The sequence below is a fragment of the Drosophila miranda genome (assembly GCF_003369915.1).
Source record: "Drosophila miranda strain MSH22 chromosome Y unlocalized genomic scaffold, D.miranda_PacBio2.1 Contig_Y2_pilon, whole genome shotgun sequence".
Taxonomy (NCBI): domain Eukaryota; kingdom Metazoa; phylum Arthropoda; class Insecta; order Diptera; family Drosophilidae; genus Drosophila; species Drosophila miranda.
In genome coordinates this window covers 12,320,201-12,337,796 of record NW_022881614.1, presented here as the reverse complement: position 1 = coordinate 12,337,796, position 17,596 = coordinate 12,320,201, and the positions used below count along the sequence as shown (strand labels likewise).

The window sequence follows — 17,596 nt, the reverse complement described above, 5'->3', positions numbered from 1 at the left end:
TGTAAACTTGTATTGCAATAATTTTGGGGCTAATAACATTGAATGCCTGTCAGTATATTTTAGGGAGTCTACGAAAAACACATTTAGATTTCTAAAACCATTTCGAGTAACTGGATTATGGTTCCCGAGTTTCAAAGTGACCGAAGGGAATAAGTATTCATTATTATATGTATATATATACGCAGAAATTTTGCTCTAAACTTCGCAAACTTACAGAATTATAGTATATGTATTTGTTTAAAAATTTGATATGTTTCAGTAATGTACATATATATATAGGTACTTCTTTGTGTATTGTATATCCATCATATACTCGTATCGGTAGTCGTGTTTTCCGTCATTTAGCTGGGTCTTCTTCGTCACTTGAATTAATATTTCTATGCCGTGCCTGTGCGCCTGCAGCTTCACTTCCAGCTGCCGGAGATCTTTAATAGCGACGATGCTGTGGGTGCTGTTGGTTGGCAAATATTTAAGGGGATTAATCTTAACGCGATCTCCGCCGACCCCTCACCTCTGCTCCAACCATGTCCACACAGTCGAAGGCGTCGCGGAAGTAGCCGCAGATCCGCTTGATGCTAGCCCGATGATTCAGTCGCTGCTGCTGGCAGCACATCCCGCTGAAAGATGGACAGAAGACAGATGATACCCAGCCCTGAGGCAAGTTCTCCTGGACTAACTTGACCATCTGGCAATCGCTGCTGCTATTGCAATCACTGCCTAGCGGCTGCTTCCGCCTCACCCCGAACATCTCCTCCAGCAGCGACGGAGCAGCGCTGGACTCCGACTCGATCTCGCACCGCCAGATGCCCTCTTCGCTGACCAGGCAGGGGCGGTCGCGCGACCCGTTGATTAATTTGAGTATCGGCCTGAACTTTGAACTTTCCCCTTTATTGCGGTCAACATAACAGAACACTTGCCACCAGTTTCAATTAGCCGGGAACACAGCTCCGACGCCCTGCGGCATGCTGCAGTTTTTCATTGTTAAATATGAGAGCACAGTACTGAATTATTTTTAAAGGTTCTCCAAACATATGAACTCTGATGCTGTGGACAACAAAATTCGCGAATAAGAAAAAAAGAATCTTTCTATGCTTCCATACAAAAATATCCCAGAAATTACTACTTAAATTTAATATACTTCATATTTAGTTCAATAAATTTCCTCCATATTGAATAGATTTTTATTTTTTTTAAATACACTCAGATTGAAATCAGAGAGAATTGTATATATTTTCGCCATGTTTGTATTTCAAAAACCGAATATTTATTCAAAATATGGGTGTGAATTTTTGCTCTGCCATTTTACTCTGAGTGTGTGGGGGTATATGTACATATGGAAATGTATATTCCAGACGACTTAACTCGAGAGATTCAAGGGAAGGTCAATACAAATAAGCTATTCAAACACAAATAACGAATTTTAGCAGGAAGTTTCGACTGAAAGTTTAGGGGAACGCAAAAAGTTGAACCACAAATTCGATGGTCAATTACACGTATAAAACTTTTAAATGTTTTTACAAACATTTTACAATCCATCCACAGTAAGCGCTTCAATTGTCTGCAATCTGCGGCATCCGCCCACACTCACCTGTTGGGGATGCGCCTCCCGCGGCTCCTGCTCGCATCAAATTGCGAGTCGAATCGCGACCGAAGAGGGTTCGCTGCCAGGCCGTGCCGCATGCGAACGCGGACGAGGCGATCGACGGGTGTAGCTGCATGCCCATGCCGAGGAGCAGCAGAAGGGCTGCCCTCAGCGGAATGTTTCTCATTTTGGCCATTTTGGCCACGTTAGTACATCATTGTCCAAGTCAGAATTGCTGTTGCTGCTGAGCTGTGGAGATATACAATTTGATTTAAATTTACGCTATGCACGCACATTTGCTACCGAAATTGGCTTCAATCTGGCTTGTCGCAAATAAGGCCACCATCGGGACCTGGATTCAACATGCGCCGCCTGCCACAGGCAATATCTGTGCCACCTCCTGTCATGCAGCTCATTAAAATTGTCGGCTCGCTTTTAGTGTTATTACCAGCTCTGACTTAATTTATGTGTAACGCATTCCCAGAGACCCATTCTCGCCCTGAGCTCCGTTTTTATTGCCGGATGAAAGGTGCATATAAATCGTAATATACCCGACTCTATATACTCGTATGTATACATTCGTTTGTGTGTATGCATGCGTAGGTGTGGCAAATCGCTTGTTGCTCGGTTAACACTGGTTCATTCATCAACTCCCGACAATGCCGCCCACTTCGAAATGCTGAGCGGCAATTGAAAGAGTTCCAATTAAGCCCCAAGCTCCCACAGGACATCTTGTTTATTTATTAATCATGCATAGGCTATGTGGCCTGCAAACTTAAATCTCAAAATAAACTTCAACTCGAATAACATTTTTGTGAAGAGTCCTTGAGAGCCTTTTCTCTCTGCCTGTTGTTCCATCTGCCAGCTTCTCAAGACCCTTCAGCGTAACATCAAAGTTCTTACTACCTTTGATTCAAATGACTGAAATCGAGACAGGTCCACCAAGCCGCGATAATTTGGCCATTTTCTCATTTCTCTGCTTGGAAATAAAGGCAAAGCCGAGGTGGGTGGAAACTCGCCAGAAAGCAACAAAATCTTTGGGATGGCCAGTGACAGCCCGAGGAAATTAAAAGCCTTGTGGAGATAATGTTTTTTATCCCCAATCGGCCGACTAATTATTTCGAATTAAATAAAACTCGGCGCAGAAATAAAATTACGATATGTTCTTTAATGCGTGACATCCAAATTGCAAGTGTGGCTTAGGACGTTCCAGATGCAAGGCAAGCCATGGACCGAGTTTCGGAAGGAGTTCTTGGAGTTCTTCCTACCCCCGCGATACTTTCAGCGCTTGGAAGATACGATCCGCTCCCGTCGCCAACGACCCCGAGAAGCCTTTCACACACGCCGGGCCTGCCGGAATTGCGGGGAGGGGAACCGATCGGAGACATACCTCCAGGGCCCCAGGAGTAACTCATCCCTTAAGTTTGGAAGGAGGCTGGATCGCCGCGCTAGTAACCATCGAAGGAGTACCGCTCACAGCTACCCTCGACACGGGAGCAACGCGGTCGTTCGTCAGTCAACGCATCGCTCATGAAGTAAGTACCGGAGGGAACGCACGGAATATAAGGACTACCGTCCGCCTGGCGGACGGTACAGCAAAGGAGGTGACGCAAGCAGTTTCGGTCAAGGGGCGTCTGGATCAACAGGAAACGCGGGTGATTCTATTAGTCCTACCCATGGTAGTGGACGACATCATACTGGGGCTCGATTTCCTTTGCGGCGTCCAGGCCATAATACAATGCGGACGAGCGTACTTGCAGTTGACCCAGCGGGCGATCCGGGAAACCATCAACGTAACCATGACAACGCACCAGAATCTCGACCACGCCAGACCCAGCAACGTACCAGTGACAACGCACCAGAACCCCGACCACGCCAGACCCATCAACGTAACCATGACAACGCACCAGAATCTCGACCACGCCAGACCCAGCAACGTAACCATGACAACGCTCCAAGATCTCGAACACGCCAGACCCAGCAACGCCACCCGAACCCGACCCGCAATTCGATACGACCACGCCAGAACCATCAACGAAGATTCGACGGAGACGACTGCGACACCGCTGGACACACCAAGGGCCAGTCCGTCCGCCTCGAAGAACACCCAGAGCAACGAAGATTCGACGGAGACGACTGCGACACCGCTGGACACACCCAGGGCCAGTCCGTCCGCCTCGAAGAACACCCAGAGCAACGAAGATTCGACGGAGACGACTACGACACCGCTGGACACACCCAGGGCCAGTCCGTCCGCCTCGAAGACCACCCAGAGCAACGAAGATTCGACGGAGACGACTGCGACACCGCTGGACACACCCAGGGCCAGTCCGTCTGCCTCGAAAACCACCCAGAGTATCCCTACCAAGACAACGGAGCTAAGCCACGACCACGCCAGAACCAGCAGTAACATCAGGACAACGTTTCTAAGTTTCGACCACGCCAGACTCAGCAGCAATACAAGGACAACGCATCGAAGCCTCGACCACGCCTGACCCAGCAGCAATACAAGGACCACGCATCTAAGCCCCGACCGAGATGGACCCGGCGGCGCTAAAAATATAACACGATCGACGCGAGCCAAATCAGAAATGCACAGCAGTGCGGCTCAATCAGAGCGAACGACCCCACGGGAAACCAGCATCGCTCTACACCACGACCCGCTACGCCTGGAAGACCACGGCCTCGAAGGACATGGGCGGGTCAAGGTAGACCAACTCGCACCTCACCCCCAACGAATTATCAACTCGCCCCGTTAGCCGATGCCGCGGCCGGTCGACAACGCAACCCTTTTCGAAGATCAGACTCGACTAACCCAGTTACCGTGAACCTCGACTACAGGTTCATCAAGGCAAACGAAGGAAAACTGCGAGTTTAGCCGACTTAAAGGCGTTCCACGGAGTGGACCACCCCGAGGAGAACCCAACGACGTTGCAGAGACCTGAATGACCTGCCGACTTCGCAAGGGCCACTTGCGGTAGCGCGCTACCGTCACGTCCTCGCCCCGTAAGGGCCGCGACCCACGAAACCGTAAACTACGTATACATCCCCTTATGGGATTAGATAAGTACTACACCCAATGTTAACATCTTCTTACTCGCACCACTCAAGCAGGATAGGGGGAGGGTATTAATACTTCTAGTTAAGACAGGCAGGTTCTAACCGACAGGCATTTTCTCCCTAGAATCGACTGAAGACATGAAGGACACCCTAGCGGAGACCAGCTGCCTGAAGTCCCGGCACCTGCCGACGAACCAACGACAAACCGGGCTCGCGGCTGGATCGTCGACCGCAATGAGCCATCCGCCTCCCGTCAAGCCCAGCTGAGGCGGGTCGGATAGGCGACACTTCGACAACAGGACAGGATGCCATGGGGCCAGCGCGCGGCAGCCATCCAAGGGTGGATCGACCAACAAACCCAGGACCCGGGGACCGACGCCGAAGAGGAAGTAGAGCCCGATGGCCGCTTCGCAGCCGCAGGTGTCCGCTCGGCGCCCAATCACGACGTCGCCGCCCTGAATCGCCGTTGGTTCGGGAGTTATGGGGCTGCCATCGACGACGACAACGCGACAACGGACACCGACGAGCACGAGACGATAATACGCGACGCTCAAAGCCTGGCGTCCACGCTGCAGGACGAAGGGAACAGACACCCACTGGCTCGCGGGAACGAATGGGACTCGCCCCTTTGGGCCGAGTGGAACCTGGAACCTGGCGCTGGACCACACTACTCCGACGTGTCCCACGCAAGCGATACAGGGGGGGAAGTAGGACCCCAACGCGACGACGGAGGGTCCGATTCCGGGTCCCTCATGAGCCTGGGCATCGCGCCCCAGGCGAACCAGCAGTGGGCACCAGCCAACCCGTCGGGGTCAGAAGACGTCCCGCCTCCCCTCGTAGCCGCCCACGCCGGACTACCCCCACAATGTCCCGATGAGGGAGTCGTTGACTTCGACTCCGAAGAGAGCCTCCCGCTGGAGTATGGCGAGATGGCCGACCTGCTGCGGATCCTCCGACTCCACCCTACGGTAGCCGCGGTGCAGGACGACCCGGAATGGGCAGAGGCTCCCCCGAATGGCGGACCAACGCGCCAGGTCGGCGGTTGCCCCGGGACCTCATATCCAACATCACCGTATTCTTACGCGATCGCGCCTACCGACTGGGAGTCCGGCGACTGGAAGTCCATGACGGCACTTGCTTTCGCATCAAAATTACCCGCAGCCGGGCCGTCACCGTCACTCTTCGGCATCCCCGAAGTATGGAGGGGGTGTGAGGGAGCGTTAGAATTAAGATTTTTGACTTTTCTTTATTGACTTTTCAGTTTTATGTTACGGGGGGGGGGGGGGGGGGGGGGGGGGGGGGGGGGGGGGGGGGGGGGGGGGGGGAAGGCCACGAAGGCTACATGACATTAATTTTATATATTATACGGCCCGAGGGGTCTCTAAGCCCCACGTAGCTTATTATCTTCTTTAAAGGGGGGAAAGTCGCGATCACGGCGGACGCCACTGGCTTTTCAGAACCAAAACCCAACAACAACGACGCAGCAGCAGCCAAAACGAGAGAGGAATACCCCGAGGACCGAAAACCAACGGCATCGACGCAGCAACGGCGTGAATACACCGAGAAAGCAGAAACCCAACGACAACGACGCAGCAGCAGCCAAAGAGGGAGAGGGATACACCAAGAATCGAAATCCAACGGCACCGACACAGCAACGGCAAGGAATACACCGAGAACCGAAACCTAACGGCACCAACGCCAAAACGGGGAGGAAAGAAAAGAAAGAAAAGAGAGACGAGGTATACGCCGAGAACCAAACGCAACAAAAACGACGCAGCAGCGGCCAAAGAGAGATGAGGAAAACACCGGGATCCAGCGAGCCGCCGGCATCGACGCGGCAGCGGCAGAAGAGAAACGCCGAGAACAGCGAGCCGCCCGCATCGACGCAGCAACGGCAGAGGAGAAGCGCTGAAAAGATAAGATAACAGCATCAACGCAGCAACGGCAGAAGAGGACCGCTGAGAACAGCAATCAAATCCAGCAACGAAGCGCCAGCAGCGGAAAAGAGAGGCGAAAGTCACCGGCGCAGCTACTGACGCCGAAAGAGATGGGAAACGACGGCGCCGGCCCTCTGCCGCCGCGGAAGATGACGACGCTAGCCGCCCACGCTGACGCTGGATCGGAGAGCCGGCAGAACGCCGGCTCTGAGCTGGGAAAACGTGGAAGGAGAAAAGAGTCGTAGGAGTCGGACGTGTTTGCGGATAAAATTCGAGTGGCTTGGAAAAAGTAAAAAAAAAACAGGTGGCGGCCCGGATCCACGCCAACGCTATCAGTGACACGGGGAAGATCCGGCATCGACGCTGCGCTTACGGGGAGAAGACCCTGCATCGATACTACACTTACGGAGAGGAGATCCTGCATCTACGCTGCACCCACGGGGAAGAGGAGGCTCTCGACGAATACAAGCGTGGGAGTTCAGGGGTAAGCGAGTCTCTGGACGTGCATACGGGCTAATGAGCCTGGAGCCTGGAGGCCCGAGGCTTCATCTTCCCTGCCCTTCCTCCCGCCTCTTGCCCGAGTCTGTGTGATTCCATCCAGTAGTCCGTAGACCGACCGGATCCTGAGGCCGCTGTCCGGCGATTACCTAGGCGTTCTCGGTGATACCTGTCCTTGTTCCCTCCGCATGATCCCATCCCGTAGTTTGTGACCCCGCAGGGTCCCGAGGCCGCTATCCGACGATCATCTAACTTTTGCGAAAGAATTAAGTTCGAATCGAATCGAATCATGGGGAATCATGGAAAGAAGAGATCCAGTGCCGAGAAAAAATTCTTTTCAGCTAAATAAAATACGAAGATTCCATTTCAATTTTCCGTTTCATGAATCGTGCTACGGGCTATCCTTCGTTTCTGACCACAGTCGTCGCGCTACCTATTTGGCTTCCTCTGTTCGTCAATAAAGAAAATATTCCTCTTTATGCTCAAGACATGTAATTAATTATTGTATTATTGGGCATACCGTTTAGAACAAGCGAATCGGGCAGAAATTTACTGTGTCATGTCTCAGCAACATGTTTTGTTTTTGCTTTCTTGGTACCGACTTCTGCGCGTCGCCAGACTGTGTCTACTGTTCTTGGATTTTGGGACCGACTCAGCTGCACGAGGCTTTGACAAACAGACGACGCATAGGTGAAAAGACCACGTCCGCTCTCAGTCTACGGGGGTCCCACGAAAAAGCCCGCGATGGAACAGCTTTTTGGTCCTTCATGCAACATCCTGGTATTGCATAGTCTTTGATAAATAGTTTCCAATCCCATAAAAAACATGCATATATGAATGCATACCAATAATTGGCAGTTGAAAAATTACAAACAACTTTGCTACTCTACTTATTCACATTTAAAAAGGTATGGTATAAGTTGTCTGATCAGGTTGCAGAATACGAGCCTTTCATGAATGATTATTTCAGCCACAATCTCACCCTGACTGTTCTCCGTTTACTGGTGAACTGTGATCCAATTGGGTCGTGTAATGGACATAATTTCAACAGCTCTGTAGCCCAATCTCCCGTCCCTAATTATAAATCCGAAACAGTTCAGCTATCTACTTTCACACTGTCAAAGGTCACTGTTAATTATAACACCCAACACACACACACACATACCCTGAAACACTGGGAAGAGGGTATTTTGAATTTAAATGCATTTCCATTTCGATTATTTTCATCAACAGCCGCACCTTTCACCTATTGAAATATTAAATTTGTAGAACACCGACCTTACACACGTGTCGAGGAGGCGCTTCACTTGGAACACTCGCAGCCGGGATTTAAGGAAAATGCACAATACCTGCTGGCTGCTCGTCCTTTCAGCGACTAATGCCTGCGAACGGCAACGGCGGAGGCAACACCTGTCGGCTGGCTGCCGCGGAAAAGCTTTCCATCCGACAAGCTTTCCTTGGAATTTATGAATTAAGTGTGTTTGTTTTTTGTGGCAGATCCAAGTGTGTGCGTGTGGATAAGTCCTAGGAATCAATATCAATGGAGACGATGAATGCATCTTTTGTGGGGAATACAGGCTGGATGTATCTGTGAATGGGTGTATTTTTGGAAACTGATTTACCAGCAATCCCTGACCGGCGTCACTGAACAAATTTTGACAACTGCTATCCTTGCATCATTGTAAATTTAACGCGCATGTAAATGTTGCCACACAAGGACCTGCCCCTCCTTTCCTGCAGCAAAAATTGTTCAACGAAGAAAACCCACAATTTTTCGGTTAAATAAGATGAAAAGTGCCATCCGGGGCCGTAAGACCTTCCGCACATTGTGTGCATTAGAATAATGATTATGTTCACCCTCTCCACCATCCTCCTGTTGGTGGTGCCCTTCGAAGAAAAACATTTTTTAAATGAGAAGTAACAGCCCAATCACTTAGCGCATTTCTGACCATCCGCAAAGATGCGACAGGGGAACGATAATTTATTCAGAGACAGAATAAATATTTTTTCATACTAAAAGCTTCAAGATATTACTGGATAGTTTTATTTCAGATCTGCCTGGTTGGACTTTGATTTGACTGATTTTTTTCTACTTATATTTCGAGCTTTTCTTTTTGAGGGCACACGTGCCGCGACGCTATGATATCTGGTACTCAGTCTCTATATATCTAAAATTTTCGGTTAATTCTGGTTATAATTATGCTCCAATCGCGGATTTGCGAGGGGGATTTGTTAACAAAATCCATTTAAATATTTAGTTTTCCGAAGTATGCTTGTGACAGTTAGTGAGTTCCTTTTTAGCTGGCTTTTGACAACAAACGGCACAGCTACAAATGGATGCTGTGCTGCCTTGGACGGTATTAAAATAAGTTTCCAGGGGCTTCGGACTGACATAAATTGCAGCACACTCAGGCATCCGGTCATCCACCCCCTGCCCCCATTTCTATTGACTGTGGATGCTTTTGGATTTGCTGCTGGATTTTTATTGGAACCGAGGGGAGTGCAAAGTAGAAAAGAAGATTACTTGGGGATTTCGAGGACACGTAACTTCAACTGCAGAAATATTTCTACTAATAATTATTTGTTGTTTTTTGGGTTTTGTGGGTGTTCTTTTCGCATCGCTTTGTTCGTTCGCTTAACAATTAACATAAAACGTAAAAAAATAAAATGTTAATCGTATAATTAGATAAATTAGTAAATTCAATTGAACTAAAAACATTTGCTCTTTTGCTCTCTCTTCGCTTTCGCTGGAACATAACAACAATTTGCCTATGAAAATTAACAATTTTTTTTAGTTGAATCAAACTGCAGCGATAATAGGTTTACAAATAAATAAATAAATAGGCTTAGAACTAGAATAAATATTTCTTAGCGTACTTCTTAGCGTGCAACTACTAAAATATACGAGTAATTCTCATTCAGACTCTACAAGTGTTAGGCACGCGAATTCGAACAGGCACAGAACCGGCAACACGCTCCTCAAAGTATCTGAATCTTTGAATCTACATATCTGTCGAGTATTTCGCTTTCGCTTTCGCTTTCGTTAAACTAATGGAATGAGGATAGATGCTTGGGCGGGGGGGCTTGGAGGGACACGGAGAAGGAGGAGAGAATGGGAAATGCGACGTGGATGCTTAACAGTCTGGGTCACGCCTTTATCCGCAACTCTTTAAACTATGCTTTCTATTTACACTTGCTGATGCTGCCCCTTAATGTTGCTTATTATTTGACTCCTGTTATGCTGCGCAACCAGGGCTTGTAGAAGGTGGTGCGCATGTAGACACCGGGCAGGTATGGCGCCGCACACTTGATGCCATGCGAAACGGTTCCGACTAGCTCGTAGCGCCCGTCGGGACGCTGCAACACCAACGGACCGCCACTGTCACCCTGTCAGCAAAAGTAGAAAAAGGTTTTAGCACACGCTCTTGATGGTCCCCCTATCAAATCTCCTGATATCTCACCTCGCACGAGTCCTTCTGGCCATTGGCATAGCCAGCGCACAGGAACGAGTTGAGAATCTTCTTGTTGTGGCCAGCGGTGTGGAACATCTCCTGGCACACGCTGTTCTCGATAACCGGCACCTGTTGTCGTGTCATTAAAAGATGCATTCAAGGGACGGTTTATTGGTTGGTTTGGTAAAAGGCACTCACCTGCACTGCCTGCAAGACGGAGGGCACACCGCCGCCATACTTGAGACGCCCCCAGCCGGTCACTGTAGCCATGCGTCCAGTGAAGTCCGCCGCATCATTGGGCATGCAAATGGGAACTGGAAAGTTATACATAGATGTTGAAAACGTTCAAACGGCTGGGGATGGAAATTTGTGTGCTGTGATCCACTCACCTATATGGGTATCGAACTGCACAGGACTGTCCATCTCCAGGAGAGCCAAATCGTTCTCGAACGTGGCCGGATCGTATTGACGGTGGACGATGACGCGCTTCACGTTCTTGGTAACAGAACGTTTGCTCTCCAAATCGCCGGAGATATCGAACTCGCCCATGACGGCCACCAAAGAGGCCAGAAAGCTGCAGAGATCAAGTGAGGCAATGAGATCGTGGTGGATGGATGGTGGATGGATGAGGAGCCTGGAGATTTTGGGAGGAAACTTACCCAGGCTGACAATGGGCAGCGGTGACGACATAGCGACTGTTGATCAGGACACCGCCGCACTTGTTCTTTGTGAACAGGCCCAGCCAGGTGGACTCGCGGACCAGCACCTGCCAGGGAAAGGCGCCAAAGGATGAGCCCTTGCCGCCCACAATGCGGCCGGACTTGACGTGGGGTCGGACGCCGCATTCTGTAGATGGGGAGTGAAATGCGAGGTTAGGAGTGGGGATAGTTCAGAGCAAGACAGACAGCGAGAGAGAGAGCGATCGATCGAGAGATGGATTGTGATTCAGATTGAGAGATGGAGTGTTAAAGAGAAAGCATAGAACAACGTGTATTGCTATATAGGAAGAATACATGGATCGGGAACGGATGGGGGCATAGAACTGGGTGGGGTTTGTTTGGGTTTGGGTTCTTGGGATCTAAGCGGGTTTTGGGTTTCTTCTTTTGTTCTTGCGACGCGCTAAAATTGGGAACAATTGTAAATGCCATGGGGGAGAAGGATCGGGAGTATCGGGTATGGGTTCGGATTGGAAGCGATGGTTATAGGCATGAGCGAGAGAAAACAAGAAAGAGAGAGAGAAAGAGACAGTTGTTTCGGGTCCATGCTTCATTCACTCAACACTTACGGATCTTGCGGCCATTCGTTCCGCCGTAGGAGCTGAGCGTCGATCCCTGATCGATTTCGTTGTCGCTGGGATTCGGATTGACATCCTCCTCGTCCTCCTCGTCCACGATCTCATCGTCGGCGGGCCGGGCCGAGCTCACGGTCGTCGTCTTCACGGTGCTGCTCACGCGTTTTGTGGGCTTCTTCGGGGCGCCCGGTTTTCTGGTGCTGACGGTCGTCTTGGGGGCCAGGGTGGTGCGCCGAGTTCCGCCTGGCTTGCGGGTGGTGCTGCTAGCCGATGCCTTCTTGTTGGGGGCTTTGGTGGAGACTCGAGTCACGGGTTTCTTGGTGGTGGCCTTAGGCTTGGCAGTGGAGGCCACTCTCACGGGCTTTCGCGTGGGCTTGCGGGTGGCAGTGGTTGCTCCTCCAGCCCCAGCTCCCGCCTGATACGTGGCGGCGGAGTTGTTGCCCGTAGGCTCGTCAATCATGTCGGCCAGAGCCTCGGAGTTGCCCTGGAGCGAGGCCACCAGCTTGTGGACCAGCGTGTGCATCTTGTCCTTCAGCACCACATCCTCGACGAAGGCGGGCGTGGAGAGATCCAGGTCACTGGTCACGGCGCTGGAGGCGGCGGACATGTTCAGATTCGGGTTGCGCACCGGCGGGAAGTTGACAAAATCGTTCGGCGAGGTGTAGGTCTCCTCCATCACATTCTGGCCCACCTTCTCTCCGGGCACCGAGAAGGCCGGATACGAAGGCGTTGGCCCGAAGTATCCTGGGAAAGCGGGCTTGTCGTCTGAGGGCACGGCGTAAGACGATTCCGTTGAGGACTGCGTGAAGGACACGTGCGCGGGGCTGCCGCCAAAGTAGCCCGGATCCTCGAAGTCGTTGGAGCTAACCGGTGCACCTCCTGGTCGTCGGGTCACTATCTGGTTGTACACAAACGAGCCCCCTGTGGTGGAGGCCAGGTTGTTGATAGCCATGGGCTTGGGCGTGATCAGCACCGTCGGACGCGGCGGTCTCGGTGAGCCATTGATCTGGACGAAACCAGGCTTCTTGTGGCCTCCGTAGGTGCCACTGCTGCTTGTGGGTCGCTGTGCGTAGGCTGGCGTCGATGCAGTTGCCACCAGCGGCGGCCGATAGTTGCCCGGTGTGGAGCCCACAATATTCTCCACCGTGCTCTGGATGAACGCGTCCAACTTGTCGTCGGCCATGAACAGGGGCGGAACGTTGTCGTAGTGGTAGTCCACGGTGGCAGGCGGACGGGGAGTGCTGGGTCCGGTCACATAGCTGGTGGCAATCGGCTTCGATGTGGAGGGCTGGCGACCCGGAGAACTGGCCACCGACAGCTCATTGTAGCTCAGGGATGGCTGAAGCTCCGGATGGGGCTGTGGCGCTGGTTGATCATATTGTGCGAGTGGAGCCGCTGGTTGGCCTTGCCCGTAGCTGGAGGTTGGAGCCTCTGGCTGATCGTAGCCGGAGCCGGAGGCTGGAGCCGAGGGTGGATCTGGCTGATCATAGTTGATGCCCGGACGTGCTGGCTCATCGTAGCTGGTCACTGTCGTCGATGCTGTGGTCTGATCGTAGCCCGCTCCGACTGCTGGCCTGGGATAGCCAGACTGTTGCGTCTCCTGGTCCTTGTTGTAGCTGGACGAGGGTTTCTTGATCTGGATGTGCGTGATGGGTGATTCTCCGGAATCGTAGCTGCTGCTGGCCTGGGGATGTGGCTTCTTTTTGGGGTTCTCCTGGCTGATGGGTCGCTTCACGCCCGGCCGCTTTGTGCTAGGCTTGGGCCGGGGTCTGGGACTGGCCGTGATCAGCACGGGACGCTCCGAGGATGCAGTATCTTCCAGGACACTGTCGCACTGCGGACGCTGCGGCAGGGAGGCCAACTGGGCTGCCAGTTGGGTGGAGGAGGCATAACCAGGCGTGGTCGTCTGCGGCTGATAGCCGTGCGAGGTCTCGTCGTACTGCTCCTGCACTTTTGTGGTGTGCGAGGACACAGACACCTCCGCGGGCAGCTGGGATTGGTATTGGTCGCCTCCCGATGGCTGTTGGTGCTGCTGCTGCTGGTTGTAGTTCTGCATCGTGACCATGCCGATGTACGAGGCAACGGGACGATTGGGCTTGTTGGCATTGGTCGTGGGGCGCACGTAGGTGGGGACGGGCTGGGGCTGCTCCGTTTGGACAGTGGACAGCTTCTGATAGTTGGACTCGGTGTTCGCCTCGTAGGAGCCGCTGCTCAGCTGGCCGTAGCCGCCTGCTGCCGCTGCCTCGTTCTCTTCCTCCTCCATGTAGGACATGTCCACGGGATAGGCAACGCCCATGACCGGCACGGGCATCTTGTTGAACTCTGAGGTCTGGGGAGCAGCATCAGCCAAGGCATCGTGGTAGCTATTGGCGGGCATGGTGTGATCCTCGAACACTGCGGAGGTGTTCTCCCCGTAGCCGGGACGCTCTGTTTGCGACTCAGCCGACTGGCTGGCTGCTGCGAATGCATCCAGCTCCTCGGACACCTTGTCGTAGATGGCATCGTAGTTGATTGTAGTCGTGTAGCCGTAGTCCTGGACCTTTTCTGCCTCACTGGCTGCGCTCTCCTGGTAGTAGCTGGGAGGCGGTGGTTGGGCAGTGATCGCCTCTGCTGGAGCCTCGCTATGAGCCGCAGTCTGGCCTCCATAGCCATACGTGGACGTCTGCTGGCTGACGACATTGTAGCTGAGTCCATGGCTGGTGTTGTTCAGCTGCAGGATGATCGACTCGATGGAGTCCACGTAGGTGGTGATCGAGGAAACTGTGGTGCCTGCTGCTGGCCGCTTGGAAATGTAGCTCTGTTCTGCCGGCTGCTGCTGTTTCACCTGTTGTGGCGGATCCGCGTATAGAGGCTGAGGTCCGTAGCCGGTGGAGAACTGCAGATCCTCGACGAGATCGGCATCGGCTCCCGGATGGGTGATGTCGCTGTGGGTGAACTCTCCTCCGTCCAGTATGAGATGATTGTGATGGTGCACATTCGTAGGCTTCGGCTGAGGATGAGGTTTCGCTGTCTGCTGCTGCTGTTGTTGCTGCTGTTGCTGCTGCTGTTGCTGCTGCTGTTGCTGCTGCTGGTGGATGGGTCGCTTCATGGTCTCCGCCAACTGAGGCACGGGCTTCGGCTTGGGCTTTGGCTTTGGCTTCACTGTGGGTTTTTTTGTGGCTGGCGTCGTGGCCGGGGCCTCCTCGAAGGAGCTGGACTCGGAGCTGGTCTGCTCCTGCAAGCCGCTGGCTATCTTCATGGGCACTTCCGTGGTGAAGAAGATGCGATGATCGTCGGCATGCTCCGGGGGCAAGGTGCTGAGTACCTGCATCACAAAGTCATCGTTTTGCGGCGGCGACGAGGGCGAGTTAATGGTCACCGAGTGCTTGTGCACATGGACAGTGGGTGGCAGAATGGTCTGCTGCTGCTGCTGCTGCTGTTGCTGAACCTTCTGCACATTGAGATCAGTTTGAATGATCACCTCGTTGGCCGACTGCTGAGCAGGTGGCTCCTGCTCGAACTCAATGCTAGAGGACGATGACTGCGACTGTGTGGATACCTCTGTGGAGGTGCTGCTGCCATACACAAGCTCGTTCTTGGGGTGCTCGGGCTTTGGCTCTGGCTGGGGCTCCGGTTCCGGTTCCGGCTCCTGCTCCTGCTCCACGCTGTAGTTGTTGCTGGGAGGGCTGCTGCTGCTGCTGCTGGGACTGGCGCTGATGCTGCTCAACTGCTGGTAGACCTTGTTCAGGTTCTGTTGATCGTAGATATTCTGAGGGGGCTGCGGCGCCGTCTGCTCAGCTCTGTTCAGCGTCTGCTGGTGCTGCTCGTAGGAGGACTCCGCCGCCTGCTGCAACTTCTGGTGCTGGTGCTGCTGCTGCTGTTGGTGCTGCTGGAGGTAGGCGTTCTGTGCCTCATTGATCAGAGTGCTGGCCAGCTCGTGAGTGGGTGGGATCTGGCAGCAGGCCCCGAACAGGAAGCCATCCATGCAGGCACCCACCACCTCGCCGCCCCGTTGGGCGCACTCGTGATTGAACATGCAGATTGTGTGGCCATTCGCGCGGGGATCGGAGCTGGGCAGCGTCTTCGTGGCCCGGCAGTGCTTGGGGGTGATGCGGTAGCCGCCAAACAGTTTGCGTCCAGCTGCAAAGAGCCACCAAATGGTTAGGTTAGGATTAGTTAAGGAATCCAGAAATACAGAGAAATGTTTTCAGTTTCATGTAATGAAATCAAGATTTCGTGTATTGCCAATAATCTTCAAGCCGAATTTCATTCGCCCCTGGCCAAAGCTTAATTAAGATGTCACTCAGCTCAGGTCTGGCCAGTCAACTGTAGTTGATTGGATTATAACTGGCGTCCATAGTCGAAATGCTGCGAATGTGCAGTTGCCTCAATAAAAGTGACAATCTTAATTATTTTCTATTGGTTTATAGCATGCATATTTCTAGGTATCTAACTGCTTCTTTCGGTGCTAATTAAGACGAAGCGGCAACAGCCGCCTCGGGTAGCAAAAACTAATAAACTCAATTTACAGCGGGGCAGCGTTTTCCCTGTTCTGTGGGCTGCTGAAGCTACCCGAAATCCAGCAATCACCACAGAAAGCTCCACTCGGAACGGGCCGCAGCCAAGTGAAAGTGGCTGGAACTCCGGTGGCTGGCAGAAAGTTGCGAGTACGAGTGCCAACTGGTAGTTCATTCCAGGCCCAGGTGCTAGGTGTGGGCCGGTGCAATGCACTTCACAGTTTTTCCAACTCATTTGGCAAATGACGAGAGGTCCGCCAGTGCTGGAGAGTGCAGGAGAATGCAGGTCGAAGCTTCGAATACCCTTTAAGCACTACTTTGGGTTGTTCGATAATCATCCTTTCCATAATCCACATGGTGTAGCAGTTCCCTGACAAAGTAAAGGGTATTTGCCGTAGTTGGCCATTCTCTTGGCTCTTGACATTTGGGCCGAAATTCATTTTGACAGCAATTAAACGCAGATGTGGGAAAGCAGCCGAGCCGTGCTCCACTTGTGACGGGTTTATGCTGACAAATTAACACCTCGCGGACGGATTGTGGACAATCGCAATGCGCGCCGCGGACTGTGTCAATGTTTGGTCGTTAAACTGGAGCAAAGTCCTCAATGGCGGGATAGGTTCTGGGGCTTTAGCATCAATTAGTTCTGTGCTAATTAAAAGAAAATCACCAGGTAACGGAAACGAAATCGCAGGAAGCAGCACTACTCGTACACTATGAGGCATTTGAAGGTTTTTAAGCCATGAAGTCCGACTCATGGATGCCGAATATGCGGGGCACGTAACGCCATCGTAGCATCGTGTCGTGTTGTACCGAACTCGAATGAAAGTAAAGACAAGTGGAGGTACTATCTGGCAAAAAGTAGTGCAAAAACGTCCATTAGAATAACAGTCAAAATATGTACATGCATAATTGAGAAAAAGTGATAGTGTTTCTGCTTCTGTTCCGTTTCTTTCTTTTTTGGCTTTTTCTTTTCTTTTCCTCTGCTTTTCATTCATATCTCAAAATGATTTCGTTTTTGTGCGTTTTTTTTTTTTGCTCCAAGGCGCGCGCCGCGTCTACTAATAAAATAATAATCATCTTTCTTGCAGCTTTATTATTTGCAGACATTTAGCATTTTTATGATTAGACACTCAAGTGCTCTTAAGTATTCTTCCGCAAATCGTTAAGGCCGAGCGGGAGGGCCTGGCAGAAGAGAAGAGACGTGGGAAACAGCCACGGGCGGGGACGGAGTCCGCAAACAAAAGCTCTACGAGCTAGACCCATTAACAGAGGGATCTGTA

The 17,596-nt window shown here is 52.0% G+C and overlaps 2 protein-coding genes across 2 annotated transcripts in view; both read right to left on the bottom strand.

Annotated features, from left to right (window-relative positions):
* Positions 1-286: 286 nt before the first annotated feature.
* On the bottom strand, positions 287-1,769 carry LOC117193034. Its single transcript, XM_033397768.1, has 4 exons — positions 1,589-1,769; positions 678-924; positions 512-617; positions 287-451 (listed from the first exon to the last, which is right to left on the bottom strand). The coding sequence occupies exons 1-4, from the start codon at positions 1,767-1,769 to the stop codon at positions 428-430; spliced, it is 558 nt and encodes a 185-aa protein (XP_033253659.1). The 3' UTR covers positions 287-427.
* An 8,530-nt stretch (positions 1,770-10,299) lies between these two features.
* LOC108158229 (serine protease filzig) overlaps positions 10,300-17,596 on the bottom strand; it is a 42,239-nt gene continuing 34,942 nt past the window's right edge. Inside the window, exons 2-8 of the mRNA XM_033398208.1 lie at positions 13,214-15,939; positions 11,815-13,159; positions 11,189-11,375; positions 10,919-11,103; positions 10,728-10,843; positions 10,539-10,658; positions 10,300-10,464 (exon numbers count right to left, since the gene is read on the bottom strand). Coding sequence (XP_033254099.1) covers positions 10,300-10,464; positions 10,539-10,658; positions 10,728-10,843; positions 10,919-11,103; positions 11,189-11,375; positions 11,815-13,159; positions 13,214-15,939 — 4,844 coding nt within the window. The remainder of the gene's footprint in view (positions 10,465-10,538; positions 10,659-10,727; positions 10,844-10,918; positions 11,104-11,188; positions 11,376-11,814; positions 13,160-13,213; positions 15,940-17,596) is intronic.

What these genes read in the sequence shown, in the direction of transcription:
- LOC117193034 (XM_033397768.1), bottom strand. Translation starts at nt 1,769, where the DNA reads ATGAGAAACATTCCGCTGAGGGCAGCCCTTCTGCTGCTCCTCGGCATG. An exon ending in GGGAGGCGCATCCCCAACAG is followed by an intron (nt 925 to 1,588) that starts GTGAGTGTGGGC and finishes CGGCTAATTGAA; the next exon opens with ACTGGTGGCAAGTGTTCTGT. An exon ending in TGGACATGGTTGGAGCAGAG is followed by an intron (nt 452 to 511) that starts GTGAGGGGTCGG and finishes GCCAACCAACAG; the next exon opens with CACCCACAGCATCGTCGCTA.